Source organism: Cryptomeria japonica, chromosome 6, assembly GCF_030272615.1.
Source record: "Cryptomeria japonica chromosome 6, Sugi_1.0, whole genome shotgun sequence".
Classification (NCBI taxonomy): Eukaryota; Viridiplantae; Streptophyta; class Pinopsida; order Cupressales; family Cupressaceae; genus Cryptomeria; species Cryptomeria japonica.
This window is the reverse complement of record NC_081410.1, coordinates 384,530,216-384,555,764: the sequence shown is the minus strand read 5'-3', so window position 1 is coordinate 384,555,764 and position 25,549 is coordinate 384,530,216. Positions and strand designations below refer to the sequence as shown.

At 40.6% G+C, this 25,549-nt stretch overlaps 1 protein-coding gene across 3 annotated transcripts in view; it reads left to right on the top strand.

The window, feature by feature from the left end:
* Nucleotides 1–4,240: 4,240 nt before the first annotated feature.
* LOC131067374 (mediator of RNA polymerase II transcription subunit 7a) overlaps nucleotides 4,241–25,549 on the top strand; it is a 66,103-nt gene continuing 44,794 nt past the window's right edge. The window contains exons 1-3 of one of the 3 annotated variants that reach the window (XM_058002346.2): nucleotides 4,241–4,603; nucleotides 7,234–7,373; nucleotides 7,597–7,666. In XM_058002346.2, coding sequence (XP_057858329.1) covers nucleotides 7,239–7,373; nucleotides 7,597–7,666 — 205 coding nt within the window. In that variant the 5' untranslated portion in view covers nucleotides 4,241–4,603; nucleotides 7,234–7,238. The remainder of the gene's footprint in view (nucleotides 4,604–7,233; nucleotides 7,374–7,596; nucleotides 7,667–25,549) is intronic. The other 2 variants (XM_058002347.2, XM_058002345.2) reach the window with 2 other exon arrangements.

The window sequence follows — 25,549 nt, the reverse complement described above, 5'->3', positions numbered from 1 at the left end:
ACCAATACCCCCAACATTGCAACATTAATGGTGATGAATGAAATTTAATAAGATGTTAAACCAAATAATGTACATATTAAAACATATCATATTCAAAATAGATTTTAACTAGGGTAGTTAACAAACTTGAAGTAGAAGGATTTGCACTTGTAGAACCTTTATGTAATACAAATGATGATGATGGGACCAAGAACCTAGCCAAACTTTGTTGGGACTTATCATTAGTAGGATTCTTGGGTCTATTGGCTATGCCACTCCTTAAAACAATTGTTTCATGTAAATCCTCATCTATAGCAACATGTGCTTCTTTGATTTCATGTGTTCATTTAGAGAACTGATGATATTACCACTCGCTGGCACCAAACAAAACCATTTATTGCATCGTGTACATTCCACTCTTACTTTTTTCTTATCCTCATAGCCTACAAGTGTTGCTTCCACCACCTTGAACAAATTAGGCTCTTGTGTTTTGTTGAAATCATCTAGAAGTTTAATTGATTGATCAATCTCAAATTGATCTCTAACCACTGTTGTTTGTTTTTCTATGCTACTTGAATGATTTTTACCATTTACCTCCATTAAAATGTGACATTGATGGGACATTGTTTTCATATGATTGTTTCTGAAGTTACAAACTATTCATGCTGCCATACATACTTCCCTATTCCATAATGAATGCCACAACTTTCACAATGGATCTTTAATTTAGGTTCTCCCTTTTCTAAATATACTTTGAGAGTAAGTTTCTCATTGACAAATTATTCCATTAAACTATTCACTTTTAGATTCCAAGATGTCGATACATCAAGATCAACAACTATGGTTTGTTCCATTAACTCAGACCCATCTCCAACTCTTGTCTATTTATGCATACCTACCTCCACACTCTCTCTATTGTGTTGAGGGTTTTGTGTACTTTCCACTATATTTGACTCAAGTGTACCAACATAAACTGTGTCATATTTCCTCTTAATTCCTACAAGTGTTGTTGTAGCTTTCCTTTATTGTTCTTGCTTTATATTTAAAGGATGCCCAAGCCCACTGATATAATTGAAAAGATATTCAATGAGTTCATCATCCACAATTTCATGACGGATGTTAGCAAGTGTACAACCTTTGCGACAAATGATTGTGCCAACAACAAATTTTTCTTCATCGGTAACAATTACATATTCCATATCTACAATTGGATCCATCTACATTATTTCTACATGTACCTATCAGTTGGTTAAGTAATGGATAAAATTATAATAAAAAATTCTGAAGTCTGGTTATAATACTACTATGAAATGATGTGTAATTTCATTTTGGTGTATCCATGACTAAATGAAAAAAAAGAGTCAAATTTACACATGAAGGGGTTAATTTGGAAATGGGAAAATTAAGAGTCAATGAAGGTGTTTGTTTTCCTTGGCAATTGCCCCAAGGAATTGTTTCTTTTCCTTGCTATCCAGTTAGGGTTACTAAGGCATGATTTATGAGATCTTTTAGTTTTAGATAACTTGGACAGATTGACATGGCTTCACATGGAATTGAAATTTCATTTCGTAAGATTGTAAATCTCCATTTTGGCGGCAAAGTCTGTCATGTGAGGCCACATAAAAGATAAAACAAAGATTACATTGGAGCTCAATGAGTTGATTTTCTGCCAGAACTGAAAAATAATTGATTGAATTATCCACTCATATTTATTTTTGCAGTCAAAGGTACAAAATTTAGATTTGAACATAACAGGTGGCAGATGGATGAAAGGGTCTTATCCTTTTCAAGGAAATGACAACGATCTACAACAAATCAAAAATTTGGGCACTAATATCATAAACAAATCCCAAAAAGCTTTGTTTTGAGATTTGTTTCTATCGTTAGGATATGAAGGCTAGAAGGCTATAAAGCGGTGATTCCTTCATCAAGACTGTGTATATAAAATGGTGAATTCCTTTGGTGTCAAGTGTTTGTGTGAGAGCACGAACAATCTCAAAGAATCCTTGGAGGAGAAGATTGCTTGCCTATTCAACAAAGAGAATGATGAGGAGAAGATGTTTGTGGTAAACATCTTAGGGACAAATTTCTAGGCTAATGGGCATGTACACGACGAAATTGTTTAGGAGGACCTATTCTCCCCCATCGTCCAAATTTTGGGATATGCCCTTACACCTATGGTATTGTGCATCGCACAATGAAGGAGGAGAATGCTCAAGGTGTGAAGACTGCGTTGGAGACCCTTGAGATTGTGCCATAGTCAAAGATCATGCTTGGTTTTTTTGATCTTAATGCAGAAGGCAAAAATACCAAAATGGCTAAAGCATAGAAGTTATTCAATGTTGGGGTAGGCCAAAAATACAACTTGGATGAGTTTGAGGACTTCACGAGTGCTCATGGCAATCCATTCCTTGAAGAGATTATAGAAAGGTTGAAAGTGATTGGAATGGGGATTGGTTATATGTATCATTGATCACCCCTGTGTCCCCCCTCTTATCAATGATCCCCCCAGTGTCCCTGTGGTGTCTCCCCTCTTAATATCTATGTACTTGTTTTTTTATTTTTGAACATATGGCAGTACTTATGTAATTTTTTTTATAGTTTTCTAATATAAAATATTGTCGTAACAATTTATTTTGCTCTAGTTGAGGTCTCCGTACTCGCTCATGGGCATTTTTTCTAGTGTTTTTCTATTGGTATTGCTAGATATTGTAAACTATAATCAGTATTCACTAGCTCTTGGTTATAGATCAAATGATGGTTCTTCACCCTAGTTTACTAATTATTTTCACAGATGGAATAGTGCTTTCCATGGTCGACATTACTAAGTTAAAACAAATGAATCAGAATAACAATTCAATGAAGGGGACAAGATTTTTTCTAAATACCCGATTAAGTACTGTTCCTTGGTCCTCTTTGACTGTAAATATTGATAATGGCTTGTAGTTGTAGGTTTCCATGAGGTTTCCTTCTCGCCTTCTAAATGAATACTGTTTGACTCAAAATGAATATTTTCTAAATTCAAATATGCATTTAGTGCTTTCAACTTGTCCTTTGTGGCACCAATTTGTGGCTATGTTCAAATTGTTCTTGCTTTTTGCCCCTACTTCTGAGTAAAATATACTCAAAAAAATGAAGCTTGCATTTGAATTTAGAAACCCGCTAGCCCCTACTTCTGGCATTTGAATAATAAAAAATACCTCTCAATATTCGTATTCAGGATAGCCATTTATAAAACCCTTGCGTCCTTAATATATCTGCAATATATTGCTTTGGTTTTTTGGGATAATAAACCCCCCAATATGAATGCATGTGGTATCATATTGGCTAGCGGGTGAAGCCCCTGTGGAAACATCCTTCGTAATTAAGTCTTGTTGGATGACCAAAATCGGTTGATCTTGACTCTTTTCCAAACATCCATTAACCTTCTTGAGTTTGGGTGCAATGCCCACATAAAAAAAGATTCAATTGACCTTGCATGCATTGCACGTGAAGAATTGCCATGACCCAAAGCCCCAAAAGCCACAAAACTTGAGGAAGCTTGATGCCCCTCCATTAGAGGCAAAAATCTAAAATATAAAGAATACCTCACACAAAACTTACCCCCCAAAAAGGCCAAAACAAATCAAGAAATCTCCCACTAGAAATCTCCAAATTTCAAAAAACCCAATCTTCTAATAACACTGCAAAAGATTGACAAAATAATGCCTTAACCCCATCCGACACTAAAATGCCACCCCCTCGACGCACCCCTCAACCGTCCTCTAATGAGATCACTTGGTTGCTAGCTTTGAAGAGAAGCAACAAAGCTAGGATACTTAGCCAACATTGCAAAAAGCTCTGCAACCTTCAAAAATGCAATTTGCAACTCCAACCTTTATTGCCAATTTTCCTTTCCAAGAACTCTCAATCTTAATTTTTTGGACTCTGCAAGAATTGACGTTTAAATTGAATTTGTATGTTGATATGCTTGTATTTGACTAAAACTAAGTGGAACATGATCTGTATGTGGTAGTGCATTCTTTGACTATTGAGATAGTCAAAATTTATTTCTGTTAGCAATTTAGACTTTCTTTTTTACGTGGCTAATTGTTCTCATGTTTAATTAAATAGCATGATAGTAGCATTGATACCATTAATATAAATTTAAGATGATTGTTTAAAATAAAAATAAAAATAAAAATAAAAATAAAAATAAAAATAAAAATGCCACAAATAAACTAAACCGCCACATTGAATTAGATGGACTCAGTAACATAACACAGTCATTTTTTTAATAGCCAAAATTAAAAATGGGGTCATTTTTGTGCGCAGAGTCGAGGCAGGGTTGCTGGTGAAATTCGCGATTTTTTTAAAGAAAAAGCTTTAGCAGTAATAAACTCAAGACGCAGAATCGAATTGACAACGAATGTATGCTAAATGATACTCCAGAGATAGCTTTAGCCAAACGGTAATGTGAAGTATGGATTTAGATTGTAACCAGATAACTGGATTTTTTATATGGTCTTTTTATAGACACTATAAACATGGAATGTGATTTTGACTGAACAAAGGCATTACATATTGATGAGCAATTACTCTTTCTGTGCATATATCATGTAGACACCACATATAATTATTCGAGGTATGTGAATTTCATGTCCTCCTCTTTTTTAAACAACACTAGTCCTTTAACTGTATTGAGGGATTCTAGTTAGGCTAGCATATTACAAAAAATATTGGTATTGATTCTTGCATCATTCACAATCTACATGCCCTCTCTGTGGCGTGCACTACACAAACCAGTCTGTTTTGGATTTTGAAATTTCTGCTTGTATATACAATAGCCCACCGATACAAGTTTTAAAATTACTTTAATTCTCTTCCTTGTAGCCATTTGACCAAGTGTTGGTAACCTCTTCAACTTCTTCCTTCTGTCATTTGCAATGAGGTGTTTTTGAAAACCTTGATTACTGGTCCTGCAAAGATGCACGCAAGAGAAGACAAAACCACATAGGTGAGCAAAACAAAACATCTGATACAATATTTGTGATTGTCTAGACAAGGGTTTTAGCTGAAAAATCTTGACACAATACTTACGAGAATCGCTCACACTTGAGTAGACTTGGCGAGTCCCGAGGCGATTGATCTCATACGAGTTTGGGAGACTCGGCAGCTGGGTACTTGCTACACTTGCAGACTCGGCAAGTCCCGCAGGCCGCAGAGTAGACTTGGCAATAATACTTACTTTTTAGAAAAACTTACAATCTTTCAATGCTAGTTTGGTTTATGACCTGCTCATCTAGGATTTACAAAAAAGTATAAATATGTTGTGCCATGATTGTCCGTGTGGTTTTGAAGGTCTTCATTTGGGTTTGGTGGCAGGGGCTCTGCCCCTCGACCTTGCCCTGTGTTGCAACATGGTTCGCATCAAGAGCACTGCCCCCAAACCCACGAGGGGTGTTGCCTCTAGACCCTTGCAAGGAGCACTACCCCTTGACCCTTGCGAGGGGTGCTACCCCTTGACCCTGTTGGGTGTTGCCCCCAAACCCCGTCAAACTAGAAGTCTAACCAAGTAATAGGCCAATGATGAATCATGATCATAAAATTTATGAAATACATATCCCTTGTTCAAATCTTGGCATCTTCATAGTCAAAACCACAATCAAGGATTATCTTGTTTCATACTTTGTTATACTTGTTTAGTATGCAAGGACTGCCATAGGCAAAGTTGGCATGCTACAATCACTGTACTGTTGAATACAAGTCAAGTCATAGTTGGCAAGAAATGCCATTTTCATAATGTAACAATGTATCAATCATGCCTTGCATAGACAACTCATAGAAAAATCCCATCTATTAGTATCCTAGCTAAGGTCAAACTAGAACATAACCATTTATCTTTTTATTTAACTGTTACTCTTTTTAATGAGCTTGACAACAAAACGTGCAGTCTTGAAGGCTTCAAGAAAGGTACTTCAATAATTAATCACTCACTTGAATATACACATCAGTCATTGAGACACAAACAAATATCATGATTACCTCATCATCCAAGACCTATCTTAGATGCCGGCACATGACTTGACATAATGTTGGGATGAGTAATGTAGGCTCCTCTAAGCCATGGACTTATATTTTCAGTTTTAATATTTGTTTTGATGCCATGGATTTCATGATCCATGAGATTTGTTTACATTTGAATACGTATAATTTTAAATTTGCATATCTACCATTGTGGTTTCCTTCAGCTAAAAATTAAAATTCATTTATACTTGTGTATATGGTCAAAGTAGCTTCTATTTGATTAGTTTATTGCGTCTCTAAAGTTTATTTGTTAAAAGGGTGCATAAAACAAGGTTTGAATCCTAAAAAGCCTCTATATTTCATGGTTTTTCAATTTGCCAAGTTTAGGCGCCAAGTCTTACTCCAAGTCAAAAATCAGCTCGCCGAGTCTGAGTATCGGAATATTGATGGGAACAACACGATAAGCCTTAAAAGCTCTAAAAGACTAATTTTCTAGATCTTGTTGTCATGCTGAATTGGCAATTTTTGGCTTAATCTGAACTCTATTTTTATCAAGATATCATTCTAGAAAATAAGAGGATGAAGAAATAAACTGGAATCTGGACATTTCTTGTCAATCTTTCAGCATGTGTCAATGGACTAGTCCATTAGAATATTAGTTAAATCATCTTTTATAACATCTGCTCTATTGGTTTATATATTACAAAATTTAGAAATATGTTATATATGAGGATGAAATAAACTTATGTTCTCAGGAAATGAACTAGTTTAGGTTCTTGAATTTAGCACTGCAACACAGGGGTTAACCCATGCAAAACATTTTAAACAAGCTAAACATATCCATTGTTGTTATTGCAGTCTCATCCATTATATCTAGGATAGTGTGGTTGGTTTATCTAGTTATAAACCACCATTTTCTTCCAACAATAATCCTACAGTGCTCTTGCTTCACAACTTAAACATATATAGTATTATAAGAATAAGACATGAACAAGCATGTCCAAGTAGAAACTTATTTCATGCATTTATACATATGCGTCAATTATGCATTCAGTTATAAGGTATAATAAAGATGTAGTCAAGATAAATGACAATATATATAAAGAATAGCTCACATACTAATGTTTCTGTGTGTTATTTAATTTTGAAATAAAGAAAACTTTATCACATCTAGGGTGCTCTTTACCGCTACTTTATTAGTTTTCGTTCCTGTTTTATGATTTGTATTATTGACTTTTTTGTAAACAGATAAAATGGCTGCTTCAACATACCCCCCTCCACCTCCTTTTTATAGGCTTTACAAGGACTACTTAGATAATCCAGATTCAGCACCAGCACCACCTCCACCAGTCAGTGGTTCTTATGTGTTATATGGAGCTACTTACACTGTGAGTTTCAATTTCTGTATATTGGCAATACTATTTGCTCTGCATTCTTAGCTTGATTTTTCTCTCTACTTAAGCTTGTTATGCGTGTATGGCTTAAAATTTTGGATTAGACACTTTCATTATTTGCGTTTGCTATGTTCTATTGACAATTTGACACTGATGAAAGTGGATGTCTTTTTACCTTAAGTTTGGAACTTAATTAGATGAATTATTTGACTGTTAGACTGATGATATTCTTCCAAGCTTGGAGGAGCAAGGTGTTCGCCAACTATATCCTAAGGGACCCAACATTGGTACAACATTTTCGTTGCCTTCCTTTATTTAAAGTCATCTTAGATTCTTATCTATCCATGCATAATGAGCTCTACCCTTCAAACTTTTTAGAGGTGGTAAATAATATTCTTATTCTTTGTACCAAAATTTGCCTTTTCTAGTTTCTTTTTGATACTGTTTGGAAAAAATCTGGAGGCCTTTGTGCATATGTTGTCTTTCAAATTTAAATTGTGAGGGATTCAGAACCAAGGTATATTTTGATCTTAAAACATAATTCTTTTAAAATATTGATACTTTTAGTAGGTTGTTGGTTTAAAATTTTAATCCTTATATCAATTTAAAAAGGAGCTGAAGTCGATTCATTGAGGTTTGATTTGTGTATCTATTTAATTTTAGAAATATGCTAGATTTTGGCAGTAGTTGGTTTGAAGGAAATCAGTAGTTAGTTCATCCACATAAAAGTAGGATTCATAGTTTGAAGAATTGTTAGCTGCAGAAGTTGTCCATGTGCATGCATTGCAACAAAAGAAGTATTTCTGACCCTTTACCACACTTTATTCCTTGCTTGCATGCTATGCCAACTAGAAGCTGTAACTTTACTTTTAATTCTGTGATTATTTTGCCCCAAGTTTCTGTCTTAACCATGTCTCTCATCTATAATTACTGTTATGATCACGTAGAATAAAGTTTTGACCACAGGGATCTTGGAGAAGCTACTATATTCCTTTTTTGCCGAGGAGGAGGATTTTGAACCCTGGTTGTTGGAAGGAATTTGCTGCTGCTAAAGCTCCCATATTTAGTTGTTGAATGCAACATCAAGTGAAAACTGGCAGTCATATTTAAGAAAGCTTTGATTTTTGCTTCTCTTTTTTGCCAGCTAAAGTGAGTTGGGTGAGTTGCCCACCCTTTCATTAGAACGTAAAGCATAATTATATAGGTAGACTGTTCAATCCCCAATAGTTTAGGACTTACATAGCCTGATGGAGAAAATGGGCATGGTACAAAACCAGCTTCTGAAGTTTTTATGGAAGGACAAGATATGGCACAGCAAAATCCTGTTTTCCCCGTAGGGTGTCAGGTTAAGACATTGCATAAATGACAAAAGTACACAGAAGATATGGAACTCACAAGTGTTCTATTGATTCATGATAAGCCAGTACATACAATGATAGCAATATGTTCGACTACAATAGCATGTCCAAAGACTGGAAACAGATACAATATAAAGGAGTCTGGTCAGTTACCTGGTGCCAACTGCCGACAACCGACAACCGACGGGTTAATTGCCGACGCTAACACAATTTACCTTAATGCTTAATTACCCGACAACATCATCCCCCCAAAAAGAAATGTCGTCTCCGAACGACAAACAACTAAAATGGGAATGATGTACAAGCAAAACTGAAACCCAAAACAACAAATCACTGGGGAGGGCGAGAGGGCGTCCCTGAAGAAGAAGGGCCCGCTGATGTCGAAGCCAACTGCGCCCACAACCGCATCACCTGATTAGTTCGATAAGCAAGGTCCTGCTCGACCACCAACTGGTGCTCCCGTGATCGCTTTACCCTGAATAGAGCCTCCATGAGCTCCTTTTGCTTCGCCTCCAACTCTGCCGCAAGGCTGGTAACGCGGGTCTTTGCTATGGTCCTCATCTCTGACTCAGCCGCCAGTGTTGCTCTCACAGAGCTCAATTCTCTCTGCACCGTGTCCAGAACCTCCTCCGCACGTTCGGCTCAGGCCTGCTGCTGGGCCAACTCCGTCTCCAACGACGGGATGCGAGCGGCCAGCTCCGCAACTCTATCTGCTTGGATCTGAGCCTCCCAGAGTCGGTAATAGCCATCCCACACAGCCTGCTCAATTTGTCTCACCAAAGTCTGCACTCGACTCTCTTCGGCCACCTCCTGAAACTGCCACTCTGCTCTCATTGCAGGTAGGTCTATGGTCGGCCATCCCCGTGCCTCAAAGCACCTCTGGAATGCGTCTCCTATCCCCGTAGTAGCAAACTCACGTAGGCTCTCCAAGGCTGGCTGAACAATGGATTCCTCAATTGTGGAGGCTTCCAACCGCTGAATTGCCCCCTCCATCTCGGCAAAAAATTGTGCTACGATAGTAGGCTGGGTCCTCCCTACACCTCCATCCTGAAGGCCCATCTGTGAAGGTATCTCCTCTTTGCCACTAGTGGGCAAAACCAGCTCTGCAGGATGCTCCACCAACTCGACTACCTCTACCTGTGTAGGATGCTCCCCCAAATCAACTACCTCAGCCTGTGTAGGATGCTCCCCCAAATCAACTACCTTAGCTTGTGTAGGATGGCGAGGTGTAGCAGGTGGTGGCCCTATCGGAACTATGGGTGTGGCGGCATACCGGTCTAACCATGTGTCTGTGTCCTCCACTGCTTCCCCATTGTCCTTTGCCTGCCCCATGCCTTCCGTCCCTATTTCTTGTTCTGTGACAAGTGAGCGCACTGGAATACAAGGAGTGGTGGTCACTGCAGGTGTCTGCATTATAGGAGATGCCTTTGCCCGAATGCTGGAATGGCCACCCCAGGCAGGACTCCTGTGGTCACCCCAGACGAGGAAAGTGGTGTCAATTTCCCATCCACGTGCAGGAATGCTGGTGTGAATAACAATTGCCCTGCCCGAACCCCCTCTCCTGGAGGTCGTGCCACATCCCCTGCTGGCAGCCCGCGGGTTCCACGTGGTACCTGGCCAAAAGACACTGCGCAGCCGCCCTCTTCCGTACCAGGGGTCCCTGTCGCCACCTCTACTTCGGCCAGCTCCGAGAGTCGGAAAGTAGTGTCCCCTCCAGAACACCTTGATGTCTCCTCGGACTCCACATTCTCGTCTGCACTACTCTCTGCCTGTCCTGAATCGGTGTCACTGACTGACACCACCACCGGAACCTGCCTTCTCTTCCTGCTAGTCTGATCCTCTCCACTAGCCGTGAGTGCATCCAACTCTGTCCAATAGAAAATAGCTGGCTGCAAGGAATCAATGCAGTCTCGTAGTCGCCACCCTCTTAGATTGGTTGGTACCTGTATTCGTATGGAGTCCAAAAACAACCCGATGGCATGGTACGGTATGTGAAAAACTTTGGGCTTTAGCATTAGGAAATCCTGGGCTCTATCCAATAACAAACTCGCCCAATCATATACCGTACCTTTCTTCAGGCCCTGCATCAGTGCAATCATAGGTACCACTGCATCAGACGCCCTACTTGCGCAGTTAATCGACTTTGCATCAAATTGAGCAAGCACTGCCAGATGCCCTGTTTCAGGAATGCTTTCTTTAACCCTCTGCCCTGCAGTGCGAGAATCCTTGCCTAGTCGGCTGTCGTCAAGTCATCCTGGCACATTTCTTTTAACAGTTGCGTTTTCCGTTCTTGGGACATCTTTGTTGTATTTTTGTCAATCTTTCTCCCTTTATCCGAAATGCCAAAAACCCTCTCGAAATCATCCGGATTGAAAGAAACTATGATATTTGTATGCTGAAACTTAAATGATGACGTACGCAACTCTGGATCATAGGTTTTGATCATAGTGCGCAAGCATGGTTCAAATTCCTTAATAGAAAAGATCGGCATTTGTACTGCGTCATGAATGCGTGCTTTGGCAAGGCCTACTTTGACCTCAATGTCGGCTGGGGTTAGGGCCGTTTCCCACCATTGTCTGCACGTACTGCCAGCTAGTCCCTCAAACGTCACCGTGTCCGACGTGACTTTGTGCGTGCGTGCAACCTGCACCACGGCCTTCCCTCAGCTCGCATCTTGCTGATCACCCATAGAATCCTTTTCGTGTTGTCCTCTCTGAGTTTCCTGTAGCCTCCTTCGCCAATCTAATTTCTTCAACTTTCTAGTTGCCTGCTCCATCAACTGAATTTTGTTTCCTGGGGTACGCATATAGCCAATTCCGTTATGGTGGTACGACTGCCGTAGCGTGTACGGCGTGGCAAGTTTCTACCTCTTTCCCTGATGCAACGGTGTACGAAATATGGGCCTGTAGATCAAAACATCGTCAATTCAAAACCCTATGGACATTTCTCTTTCCCATGGATTAATTTGCCTTCGTACGATTCCCCTTTTTTTTCCTGTACCAATGAATCGTACGGTCTTTTTCATACACCAATGACCGCACGGGATTGTCTTTCCTCTTTTCTGGAGTTACGTCCGTTAGTGGCCGTACGGATTTGTGTAGTTCGTTTGATGCCTTTGTCCGTACGGAATTACCACATACTAAAATGCCGTATGAATATGTCTTTGTCCGTACTAATCTGTCTTTGTTTGTACTAATATGTCTTTGTTCGTACTAATATGTCAGTACTAATGTGTAACATTTCGTACTTGGCAATGCTTCCCGTCAATCTAGCAGTGATTTCCGTCGATCTGGTAGTGATTTCCATCGGTCTGGCAATGATTTTCGTCGATTTGGCAATGATTGCTTGTACAAGAAATATCACAAAAATGATGTGTGCCAGGGACTTCCGTGTAGTTCTGAAGATGGTAAATTGGTGTTGGCGGCAAGGGTGCTGCCCCTCGACCCCGCTGGGGTGCTGCCCCAGACCCCGCTGGGGGCATTGCCCCCAGACCCCTAGTTTATTTTTGAGCTACAATACACTTTTGAGTTGGGCGAAGGCATTGGAGAAATCGATTTTTTCTTTCTTTTTGCTTTTCAATTTTCACGGTCTGGGCGTTCCCGTTGTTCCCGGTACACCTTCAATTTTGAGCCATTGATTGCCTCGGTTATTTCCTTGCCGTCGAGCGTCCACAGTTTAATGGCTCCGTTCGCGCCGACTTCGCGAACCTTAAATGGACCCAGCCACTTTACCTTGAACTTGCCAGGCTTTATTTCATTGCGTCGGTTAAAATTCAGCACAAGTTGTTCGGGAGTAAACTGCAATCTTCGCAGGTGTTTGTCGTGCCACGTTTTCCGCCTCTGCTGTGCCATCTCTGTCGCCCACTAAACCATCATTCGTCGCTCATCCAATTTGTTCAAGGCGTACAACCACTCTCGGAGACTCTCCATGTCGCCTAGTCTGTTGTCAATGGTGATCCGAAGACTCGGCACCATGAATTCCACTGGCACCACGGCCTCCTGCCCGAACATTAACTGGAAGGGGGTTTATCCTGTGGTGATCTTATACGTCGTCCGGTACGCCCACAGTATCGACGGTAAGCATTCCTCCCAATCTTCCTTCTCTGCTCCGCAAGACTTGTAAATCACAGAGACGATTATTTTGTTTGTCGCCTCGGCTTGCCCGTTCGCCCGAGGATAGTAGGGGCTTGATAAGGAGTGGAATATCTTGAACTCCGTCGTGAGCAACCGGATTATGTGATTGACAAAATGTCCTCCCCGGTCACTCGTCAATTGGATTGGAATCCCGTATCGTGTAATGATTTGCTCGTAGATAAACCTTGTCGTATTGACGGCCGAATTGTCTGGCAGAGCCCGTGCCTCGACCCACTTGGTCAAGTATTCTGTGGCCACCACGATGTATCTGCACCGTCGGGCTCGACTTGCCTTCAAAGGTCCGATGAAATCTAGCCCCCATCGTTCAAACAGTTCCTGGGCATTGGATGGGTTGGGGGGCATAAAATCCCTCTTCAACGGCCTCCCTGTCCATTGACACGTGTCACAACTCGTCACCCACTCTCAGGCGTCATTGTGCAGTGTCGGCCACCATAGCCCTGCCAATAGAACTTTCTTGGCTGTGGTGTCAGGCCCCATGTGCCCTCCTGCTGGGCCTTCATGTGCTTCCTGTAAAACACCTTGAATTTCTTCCTCCAGGACACATTGCCATAGGACCTGGTCAGGTCCCATTTTATACAAAAGGCCATTAATGAGTTGAAACGTCCTACTCCTTAGTACGAGCTTCCTTCGCTCCCCTGGTGGCATCTCTCTAGGGAATTGTGATGTCGACAGATATTCCTCGATGCTTGTGTACCAGGCAGGAAGGACGGCAATGCGGAATAAGTGGGCGTCCGGGAAGTCTTCATTTACTCCTTCCGTTGGTTCCCCTACTTGATTGTAGATAGCTGGTCGGCTATCATATGGCTTTTCCCAGGTCGTACAATAATGTTAAATTTAAACTCCTGCAACAGCAGCAACCATCGGCTGATTCGCCCCTGAATGATTGGCTTATTCACCAGGTACATTAACGCCTGGTGGTCCACATAGAATGTGAACGATGTGGCCAGTAAGTAATGTCTAAACTTCTGGACGGAGTACACCATCCCCAGGGCTTCCCTCTTTGTCGTACTATAGTTTTTTTCCGCTTTTGACAGGAGTCTGCTCGCGAAGTATACCGGGTGATCTAGCCCGTGATCGCCCACCTGCTCCAGCGTGGCCCCTATGGCAAAATTTGATGCGTCGACGTGTACATGGAACTCTTTGTCCCAATTCGGATATGTCAGGATTGGCGCACCTACCAACCGTGACTTCAGTTCTTGGAAGGCCTCTTCCTGAGCCGTCCCCCATGCGTACCGTTCACCTCTCCTCGTCAGCTTGTCCAGAGGGCAGGATACTTCAGCAAAATTTTTGATAAACCGCCTGTAATACCCTATGTGTCCTAGGAAGGATTTGACTCCCGTGACATTTGCCGGTGCCTCCATTTCCACTATCACCCGAATCTTGTCTGGGTCAGTCTTGAGTCCAGCCTTATACACTATGTGTCCTAAAAGCTTCCCTTGAGGCACCATGAATCTACATTTTTTGGGATTGAGTGCTAGACGGGCTCGCTTGCATCTCTCCATGCATTTGCCAAGTGCGGCCAGATGTGCATCCTGGTTACTATAGATGGACCAGTCGTCAAGGAACGCCCTGAAGTTCCCTACTGACATCTTGTCAAATATGTGAAGCATTATCCGTTGGAATGTCGCTGGCGCGTTGCATAACCCGAACGACATTCGGTTATACGCGTACACGCCATCTTCCACTGTGAAGTTCGTTTTTAATTTGTCCTCTTTGGCAATGGATATCTGGTTATACCCAGAAAATCCATCCATAAATGAATAAATTTCATGACCGACCACTTCCTCCAAGATGCTATCCGTAAATGGTATTGGAAACGGGTCCTTTATGGTGACCGCGTTAAGGCATCTAAAATCCACGCAGATTCAGATTTGGTTTGCCTCCTTTTTAAGGGATATCACTATGGGCGATACCCACTCGTTGGTCTGCATTTTGAAAATAATCCCGGCTTCGAGCATACGCTCGACTTCATCATTCACTCTCGTAGCATAGTTTTTATTCATTCTGTATGGCCTCTTCCATACAGGTACGGCCCCAGGTACGAGTGAAATTTGGTGTACGCACAATTCTGGTGGCACCCCTTTGAGGTCCTTGTACGTCCAGGCGAATACATCCTTGTATTCCATGAATATTTTAAATGCGGCGGCTTTCGGGACTGGATTCCAGTCGTCGCCAACCAGGATGTTCCTTGGCTCTGCTTCCGTGCCGAGGTTTGTAGGTTTTACGGACTCTTCGTACCGGATTGGTTTCGTCATGTCAAACCTATGTGCTGGTGTCTCGTTGACAGGAGCATCCCCTTCCATGGATTCCCCGTACGTTGGCGGAAATTCATTTTCGTCTGGCTCCTCGTCAACCTCCAACATGTTGCACCCATACAATAGCTCGTAGTCTTCCATTTGCCAGTGGAAGAGCCCATTAAGGGAATCGGTCTCATCTTCCGAACATCCTTGGATTCCCAGGACGCCTTCCTCATCCGGTTCCCTTCCGTGCTTTCCTTCGTCAACTCCGCCCTCGTCGTCCGATTCCGATTCTGACGCAAGTTCTTCACTCACGAGTTGTGTTTTCAGGTCGATAATAAATTTTCGCCTGACTTTCTCCATGGACAGCGTGTTACGCTTCCAGTTGTGATTCGCTCTGGCTGCCACCAACCACCCTCTGCCAAGAATGGCGTCGTATCCTTTCTTGGCGAGCGGAATCACCACAAAGTCGAGGACAAATGGTTGTGTCCCGATGGTCACTTGTTGCGCCATGAGTGTTCCAAGAGGTTTGATACCATGTTGATCCGGTCCCAGTAAGTTGAAGGTTGACGACCATAGTGTCAGCTTGCCAAGCTTCTTCCAAGTTTCTTCCGGAAGCACATTCACTCCCGACTCGCCGTCGACAATGGTGTTAGTCAAAATGGTGCCAAGTATTCCCATTTCTACCACCGCCGGGTGCCGACCACTGTATAGTGTCAGCACCAATGGGTCTGTTGGTGTTCCGCCAGGAACATCCATATTCCGGGTCACCCGACTCTGTGGGGTTACTTGCACCGTACGTAGGAGTGCCGTATGTAATTGCGGCATCGTTTCCAGGAGGTCCATCTTCACAGGTACTTCAATCTGCAGCATTTGATTCAGGATATTTTCCTCAGCCTCAGAGTGGGAAGTACTTGCCGCTTCCTGAGTGTTCCCTTGTGCCAACATTTCCTTCGCCACTTCAGCCTTCGCCTCCAGCGCCCGCTGCTTCTTTGTGCGGGGGTTCGGGTATGTGGCCTTCTTTGCCTGTGACCGTGTGCTTGCCAATACCCGCTCCTCCGTCCTGTCAATGTTGAGCAGGTTCACTCCCGACTTTGGGCAAGTTCCATCATCGTGGTCTCCAGGCCCACACCATTTGCATAGTTTATGTGGAGTTTCTTTTGAGGTGCATTCCCTGGCAAAGTGGCCCCATTGATTGCAGGCTCAGCACTGGATCATTGGTCGTCCCTTCGCATCATATTGGATTCGGCCCCTATTATTATTGTTATTATTGGTCTTCCCCCCTCGCCGGTTGTTCCGGTATCCGCCAGATGATGCATTATTGTTGGCGGTTTGCGAAGTTCCGGCGGCCGACTACCCTTGCATGAAGAGAACTTGTTGGCTTCTGGTTTTCATATTGTAGGGACATTCCTTTGTCAAATGTCCGGCAATCTGACAAATGTCGCAGAAAGCCTTCTTGGGGTAGGACCCCTTGGTGTGTCCGTCACTCCTACAGTCCTTTCACCACACGTCGTTTTCTTCAGTCTTACTTGTACTCCCCTTCATGGCTTTGAATTCTTTCAGCATTCATTCCATGTCCTTTTGGAGCGCGTGCACCTTTTTGCTCGATTCGCCACCGCTGCTGCTTTCCCCGTCAGAGTCTTCATCATCGTCGAATGAGTATTTATTACTTTTCTTCTTCTTTGACGTTTTGTGTTCGCTCTCGAGGTCCATCGCCCTATTATAGGCGTTGTCATATGACGTCGGGGGTACAATTTTCATCTTCTTCCGTAGGGAGGATTTCAACCCTTCAATGAACCATCGTTTCTTCAACCCATCTGCGGGTTGGCTTTCCATTTTACCCAGCAGTTCTTTCAGCCTCCGGCTGTATGCCCGTACTGTCTCCTTGGGACCTTGTTTGGTACTGTATGTCGCGGCTACAATTTCATTGTCATCACGGAGCAACCGAAACTCCTCCTTGAATTCCTTTTGTAGATTGGCCCATGTGGCCACTTTTTGCTTGTCAACATTGGAGTACCAATCTATGGCAACTCGGTGTAATGTGTCTGGGAACTGTTGTACCCACTCATTCTGGTCCGTCACTCCGTTGGCGGACCAAATAGTTTCACATGTACGGCAGTGCCGTACGGGGTCTTCCTTGCCGTCCCATGTGAACTTTGGCAATTTCTATTTACTTGCCATCCCACCGCTGGGTCTTGCTCCTCTGATGCCTTGTGTGCTTGTACCTGGTGATCCTCCGCCTCTGCCTCTTGCACCGAACCCTCCACTTGTGGGTCCTCCGGAGAAGGTTGGTGACCCCGAACTGAACAAATTGCCTCTCGTACGATACCCTTGTGTTCCCTCGGCACCTTCGGCCGTACCGTCACCTTCGGTCGTCTCCCTCCAGTTGGTTGTCTCCCTTTGGTTGTCCTCCGAAATGGACAAGTTCTTTAGTAGGTCTCTGGTAGCGTCGATCAGGTTTAGATTTCGCCTTGTTTGTTCCACCAACTCTTCGCGACTTCTTATCCTATGGTGGTATTCTGGTGAACTGTAGAGTTCTCCTTCGGCACCCTCCGTGACTTCTTCTAGGTTCCCTTCGGGCAACCCTACAACAGTGTAGAGAGTGTAATTCTCTCCGTCTATCTCTGCCTCCGCAACCTCCGTGACACCTCCTGGGTTCCCTTCGAGCAACCCCTCGGCCGGTCATCCGTCGGCAAGCTGCCTTAGCCTACGCCTTCGTTCTATCTGTTGTTTGAGATTCAATGCTCTTTGTGCCACTTCCCATTCCTCACTTTGTATCTTTTTATTTTTGTCTTTATTTAGTATATTGGGCATAAATCACTTCCGTACACAGCAAGCACATACCATGTACACAACCAGACAAAAAAAACTTTTATTACTTCATCCCTCGTACATAATGTATGTCACCGACATAGTCATTACAATGGGGGGGGTTGTTCTTATTTATTCTCGCTGACTGTTAGAGTTCATGTATTGCGCTCCTCTTCTTGGCGCTCCCTAAATTCTCGTATAATTTGCTGCCGTCGGTTCTCTCGGTAGATGTCTTCCCTTCGGTTTCTGGAGAGCCAAAAATCCTTGTGCCAAAAGGTTAGGCAGTTGGCTCATCAATCGATTCACAGCGGGGCTTACTCCGAGCGAACTCCACACAACATCTTCTGGGACATCTTCGGTGGTGGCTTCCCTCCGTACGTGTGTTTCGATTGCCGCCTGTAGGATGCAGGAGAAATCCTTCGTGAGTGTCTTTTCCCCCTCGAACAATTCATCGGGTTCTTTGTCAGGGTCACTCGTTCCTTCTGGTAATGGTTGTCCCATTATCCGTGTGCCATGTAGTACGTCCTTTTCCCGTTGCTCCCAGGTTTTTACTTAGGCAATGGTGCCAAATGTTTTCCCCGTAGGGTGTTAGGTTAAGACATTGCATAAATGACAGAAGTACACAGAATATATGGAACTCATAAGTGTTCTATTGATTCATGATAAGCCAGTACATACAATGATAGCAATATGTTCGACTACAATAGCATGTCCAAAGACTGGAAACAGATACAATATAAAGGAGTCTGGTCAGTTACCCGGTGCCAACAGTCGACAACCGATGGGTTAACTACCGACGCTAACACAATTTACCTTAATGCTTAATTACCCGACAACAAATCCTTTCTACACAACACAACTAGAAGACTTCTCGCTCATAACCAGAATATCTTACTTACCAGCTACCTATTAGTATTGTGACCAAAACAAAAATAGTTTTGCTAAATGATAATATCAGTAAACAGACAAAGAAAAAAACAGATCAGGACGATTACTTAAAAGCATAAATCACAGCTAGGAAAGGGGGCCAAAGTGTTTAGAGTCTAGAAAAAATGCCTTCTTTGCCATAAGCATAAGTGCCACTATGTACTCCACCACTGCTCTAACTAGTGCCAAGAACAAGATCCAAGCAAACCATAATGCCCTGATTGTTGACCACATTTCTGTTGTATGAAGTGACAGAGAGTGACCAGATAAGCCAAAAACTCCAAAAAATCCTGATTATACCTGATTTTTTGCAAATATTTCATGTGGACGATTTTTTCCCCCCAAAAATTGTCTTATTAAAAAATCATTGACTGCAATTTTCAACATTTTTTGCATTTAAATTGTATTTGAAACCTGTGAAATAGCGAAATATTTATTAATAGCGCAATTGTACAATTTTTTTAGTGCACAATAATAAACGGGAGCTTGTCGGGACATTCATAGAAGGCACAGCTAGTTGCAAATTTGTAGGGAGGCGGAAAGCGGTGCATTTGAGTCAAAGGTAGGCAACTTTTTGTTGTAACACTACTGCAAATTAAAGTTGCACGGAAACGGATATGGGAACGGTATCGGATAAGGATACAGCTATTTTTTCAAGACCTCTCATTTGGAAATAGTAGAGGATATCACATTCATAAAAAACTCATACATATATATTTAACACAAATATCTAAGTTATTAAAGAATATTTTCATTACTGTGAAGCAATGTGGACACATAATTGGGACATATTCTAAAAGACTATCTAAATATGGTTTTATTATTAAAACAAAATTCAAATACATTAATAGTTTGGTAGAATCACTTGCTATCAAAAATATCATCACTATTCTTTTGAAATTGGAGGTCTAGACCATCAAGATTTTCTAAAGAGTTAGGATAGTTGGATCGAGTGCGACCACCAACTAGACTCTCAGAACGCATTGAAGATTCACCAGAGGATCCTCCTACTATGTCATAATTATCAACAATGAGATTGAGATGTGTCAATGCATTTATGGATACATCAATGTCATTCATCTCAGGTTGTACATCCCATGGTCTACTAGGTCCTTTCATGTAGTTTGTGGAGGAATGAGACAGGAGATGAAGATTAGAATGCACATATACAAGGTCTTTTGCTTTGCTGGCTACTAACCTATATTGTTTCACAAAATGGATGAAGCCATATGTACTCCAGTTCCTCTCAGATGCAAAAGAACTTGAAACCATCAAATAAAAATTTAAATAAAGAATAATTTAAATTAGAATATAATTCATATAAATTCAAACTTGTGATAGAAGCTTGATAGCCAGTTTTTGCAAATGTCTAGTTGTGGCACCATGAAAGTTCCACCACTTTATAGGGCCTATTTAATTTTTATCAGCCATTACATTTATATCTACATAACTTCCATCAGAGTATGCAAACATACTAAACTCATCTCGAATCTCCGTAGCAACTCTAGGATTTGTAAATATTTTTTTAAAAGCTTTTTTATACCCATCAATAATCTTAACATCCATATTTACTGTTGTACTATTTGGCAATGCTAGCATATTAGCGTGGTAGTACTTGGGGTTCAAAACATATGCCAAAAGCTGCAAAGGAGTTGTCATTTTATTCCATCTCTTCTTGATTATCTCATATATTGCCTATAAAAAAATTCAGAGGGATCTTGCACTTTTTGCTATAATGATATCTCTTACTTGCTCCACCATTGTATCTATGCTATCAAAGATGTCACCCAACATTTGTTGATCACTATCACAACGACGAATGAGTGCATATTGGCTCAATGAAGGATAGTGAATAATCTATTTGAGCCCACCAATCATCATCAAGTATTAATCTTCTGATATTAGTTGCTCTATCTATTTGAGATTGCCTCCAAACTGCCCAAACGTTACTAATCACCATACCTTTTAAGGCTTGTTTGACATCCACAAACCTTTTGAGAACAATGTAGTGCATGCCGAAGCATGTCTCAACCACCTTCAATTAAAAATTAATAATTTTAAGAAACATATAAATCCTACAAATATTTCAAAAATTAAATTAAAAAAATACAATGTTTGAATAATTTTAATACAAAAGAAAACTTACCTTTAGCAACTCTAGCTTGACGAATTGTCTATAAATGGCCCGTGACATGTGATGATTACAATTAAACATCTAAATTTCTACGGCTTCTTCATAAATCTTTTGTATCCATTGAATTTTGCCAAGTTTTTGGAGCATTAAGTTCAAAGAATGAACTACACAACGGCTCCACCAAATGTTTGGATACCTTGCTTCCATGACCAACCCTACTGCTCTGGATACTTTTGCATTATCAGTGATCACCTGAACAACACTTTCTGGCCCCACTAACTCAATTGCCTCAATTAGAATGTTGACAATAAATTGGGTATCTTTCTCTTCAGCATTGCATTCCATTGCTTTCAAAAACATTGCCCCTTTGGGCTCATTGCATCCCACCTCCATCTCTCGATCTATTGGGGCATGATCTTTTTAATTATTCTTTGAAACAACGCTCAAAATTGCCATTGTCTCAAAGAGGGGCAAAATGTAGACACTCAAAATTGGTCATTATTCCTATGTCGCTAACCTAATTTTTAACATGTCTTCTATGTCGCATTTCATCTTCATCATATGTTGACATTGTGTCATTCCTCTGGTTTCAGTTCATTTCAAATCTAACCCTAATCAGTCTTCTTCATTTGCATTTGGTCCTAAATCATTATGATTGGCGTTTTATCATTTTCAAATCATTCAAATCGGTCTCGTCTTGACAATTAGACTTAATTCCCCCTTTGTTGATAATTAATTAGTCATTAATTATCAACCTCTTTATCAATCAATTTCAATCAGTCCTCTGTGACACTCTATCAGCCTTTCATGGCACTTTATCAATTGATCTTATCAATTCTTTATCAAGTCATTGTCAATTGGTCTTATCAATCTTATCAGTTTTTTATCAAAGTCATTATCAATTCTGGGTCTTTTTTGATAATTAAATAAATACAATTTATTTGATTAGCTAATTCCTAAATATGAATAGTAAATCAATAAACTTAATTTATAAATTTATCATATTTATATTCTCATATGCAGATAATAAATTTTATTTATTTAATTATCCCATATTTATCTTTTCAACCTGCTAATTTGGAAAAATATGAGGATATCAATTTTGTTATTTATTAAATCCCCATATTATCTTCCTCAATTTGATTCTAGATTTCTTCCGCTTTTTCTCTGTCTCCTAATGGAAACTCTACTATGTGTTTGATCCTAGCCGCGGATTCTTCTTGTCTTCAAATTAATCTCGTCCGTCGATTCAAAATCCTCTTTCCTATAAATTGAGCTCTCATTGCTCATTTTCGACAACCACGCTTCGAGTAACTTTATTCTGTCATTTTTCATCTCACAATCTTGCTTGCAATTACACTTGTAGGTGAAATCCACAAAATCACAGTTGAAAGTGAAAGACGGAGAATGGAGGTCAATGAAGGAGATTTATGCAATATGGGTTTGCGTTTGTTTTGAATTCTATCTTTCATTCCTTTATTGAGTGTAGTAGGATCTCTTTTCATTAGCATTTTAGGTTTGTGGTTGCCTAATTGTGTGTTTTTGATTTTTATGTCTGATTTCCTAGCTACACTAGCATCCTTCCATCCATCACAAATGATAGAAACCCCTAAGATTTTCCATGAATCTCGAATCACCTGCAATTTTTTGTCAATAATATCTTTTTTAAAGCCAAAAGGGTTGTACAAACCTTTTCGTACTCTGGGCTTTGTATCCTTTTGGGGCTTCATTAATTGACTCAACCATCTCTTGCCAAAATGGAAAGCGAACCACATTGAATGAAATTCCATTCGCATATAGACAAGGTGCAATATTCTAACCTGTATCCTCATGACTTTGCAAATTAAATGCCTTTCCAAGAGGTTCTAAATTGCTCCACTTGTGGCTAGTAGATGTTCCTAAAGCTAGATGCAAAGGGGTTCTATTTAAACTTAGAATTGGCCTTTGATTTGATGTTTGAACCCGATTATTAGCTTCATCCTCTTCTTTTTAGTATTTTGTAATTGTCTGAGCTGACAAGCCCTTCCCTAGGCTATCACCAACATTTGGACCAGGGCATACTTCACATCTTGTACCTTTTATGTGGCAAAGGTGCCAATGAACCCTAGTATAAGAACCATTATAATCACTTAAACGCTTATGACACCTCCATTTAAAACCTCCACCACCTTGAAATTTTTCAAGGATGGTGACATATTTCCATAATGGAAACTTAGGGTTTGGTTTGACCCACTTTTCGTTTTCGGATGATGATGATGTTGCCATGATTACTATCCTGCAAAAAAATAATTTAATATAATTATAAAATCTAAATAATTATTCATTGAGTTTTACTTTATAAAACACAAATTATAATTTAAAAATTGATTTAAGAATGTAACTTAAATAATTTATAATATATGCTTAATATTTACTATTTCAAAATTAATTTTACAAAACATACAATCTAAAAATCTATAATAATATAATTAAAAGTAAAACCAAATATAAAGTTGTCGTAAAATAAATAGAACTAAAACTACTGATTTTTTTTTTTTGCTCGGTAATAATTGTAGTTTTATTGATATCCAAAAAAGGAGTCCATACATAACATCGAAACTGTTCCCCAAGTATTTGAACATACGAGAAAGGCAATTCTGCCACTATGACATAATATTACAAAAATCCTAATAAACATGCCTATTATAGATGCCAAAGAAGAAACCACCCGATTACAACACAAGCCCCCGAACTAGCATAGTCTATATAGACGAATAGCAAAAAAGACATGACCATCGCAAAAAACAGAAAAATCTTCAACTCACTGGACTTTCCTCCTACGCTTGCCCATCACCACCCCTGTATCTCGGTTCTTTGTCACCTTCTGCTTTCTTGGGTGTAGCACTTGTCTTGGTTCTCCCTCGGCTTTAGCCTTGGCCTGTGCAATGACCGCATCCAACTCGTTAATTTCCACCACCAACTTCAACGTGTCTCATCCGCCCCTTGCTTCCTCTTTGCGATGAAATTCTCACATGCCCCTCGGTCATTGAAGAAAAGGATACCGACTTGCATTACTACCACTCGCACCTGCCTCCAAGCCCTCCCGCATGTCAAAACCCACACCCGGCTCGGCCCATTCTAAAAAAGAATCCATCCCCACCAGAAAATCTTCATGAACTATCATCTGCATTACTCTTCTCACCGTCGCTATGGATTCTCCCAGCTCCAAGCCCAAGGCCATAATGAGCGAGAAAACATCCATCTTCGTTTTATACTTGAATTTGAGCAAGTTGAAAGCACCTCCCACCACTATTGCAGCACTCTGGGCCAATAATTCATCCGAGAATTTGAACATCCTTTGCAGTTGCCTAACGGTAATTTCCCCGTAGAAAGGATAAATTTGCTTCCTACTCTGCAGCGTAAAATTAGCTTCCATGATCACCACACTCTCCACTTCACCACCTCCCAACTCTGTTTCAATGAACTTCTGAGAAACCCTGCTCTGTTTTCGGCTTCCTTCTCAATGAAGACTCGAGAGTAATAAGGACAGTGTTAAATGCAAATTTATTCAACTTGAAAGCCATCATTAAAAGGCCTTCATTGCATAACACGATCGCCGCCCTTTGCTAACATACCTCTGTCAACCGTACTGAACTCAACTTCATTGTCATTAATGCCAACTTTCCACATCCTCCTCAAAAAACACATTCCGAAAGTCCTCCACTCTTAGTTCGCCAACTGCTTCAAATGTCAGAGCCCATTTAGAAAGTATATCCGCCTCTACATTACTTGTACGCCTCACATGGCTTATTTGAAACTCATCAAAATTTTTTAGTTCTTCAATGATATTGTAAATCCAACCTTGCAGATGCCATGCCTCAATCCCCTCCTTCATTAATGCTTGGATAATAATTAAAGAATCTCCCTCTAAATGCAATTTTCTAGCACCCAATTGTTTACATATCCTAACTACTAACAAAGCTGCTGAAGCTTCAGCCAAATTATTTGTGCCTTCTTCCAATTTCTAAGCTCCTAACGCTAGAACCTCACCCTTCCAATCCCTCACAATGAATCCTGCCCCCTGATGGTCCCGGGTTGCCTTTAGAAGTTCCGTCGAAGTTCATTTTCCACCATCGCTCCATAGGTCTCTCCCACTCAGCACTAAGACAACCATTATTGGTTTGAACCCAACTAAGCCCCCTTAACGGGCCCTAAAACTACTGATTATTAATAAAGTTATTGATTAATAAATAAAACTAAATATAAATTAATTAAAATACCTGTTAAATAAATTAAAGTAAATGCTAAATAGAAATAAATAAAACTAAATATTTAAATTTTGAATAAATTAAATATAAATTAATAAAATTACTGTTAAATAAAACTAAGTATTAAAGATTAATAAAATTACTGTTTTAATTAAATTAAACTAAATATACATTAAAAAATATTAATAAATAAAAAAAAGCTAAGTAAAAAATTTAAAATGCAAATTAAAATAAATTTTAAATCGAAACATTATAATTTAACTTTGAACTTTATATTATAAACATTTCTCCTTACCTACATT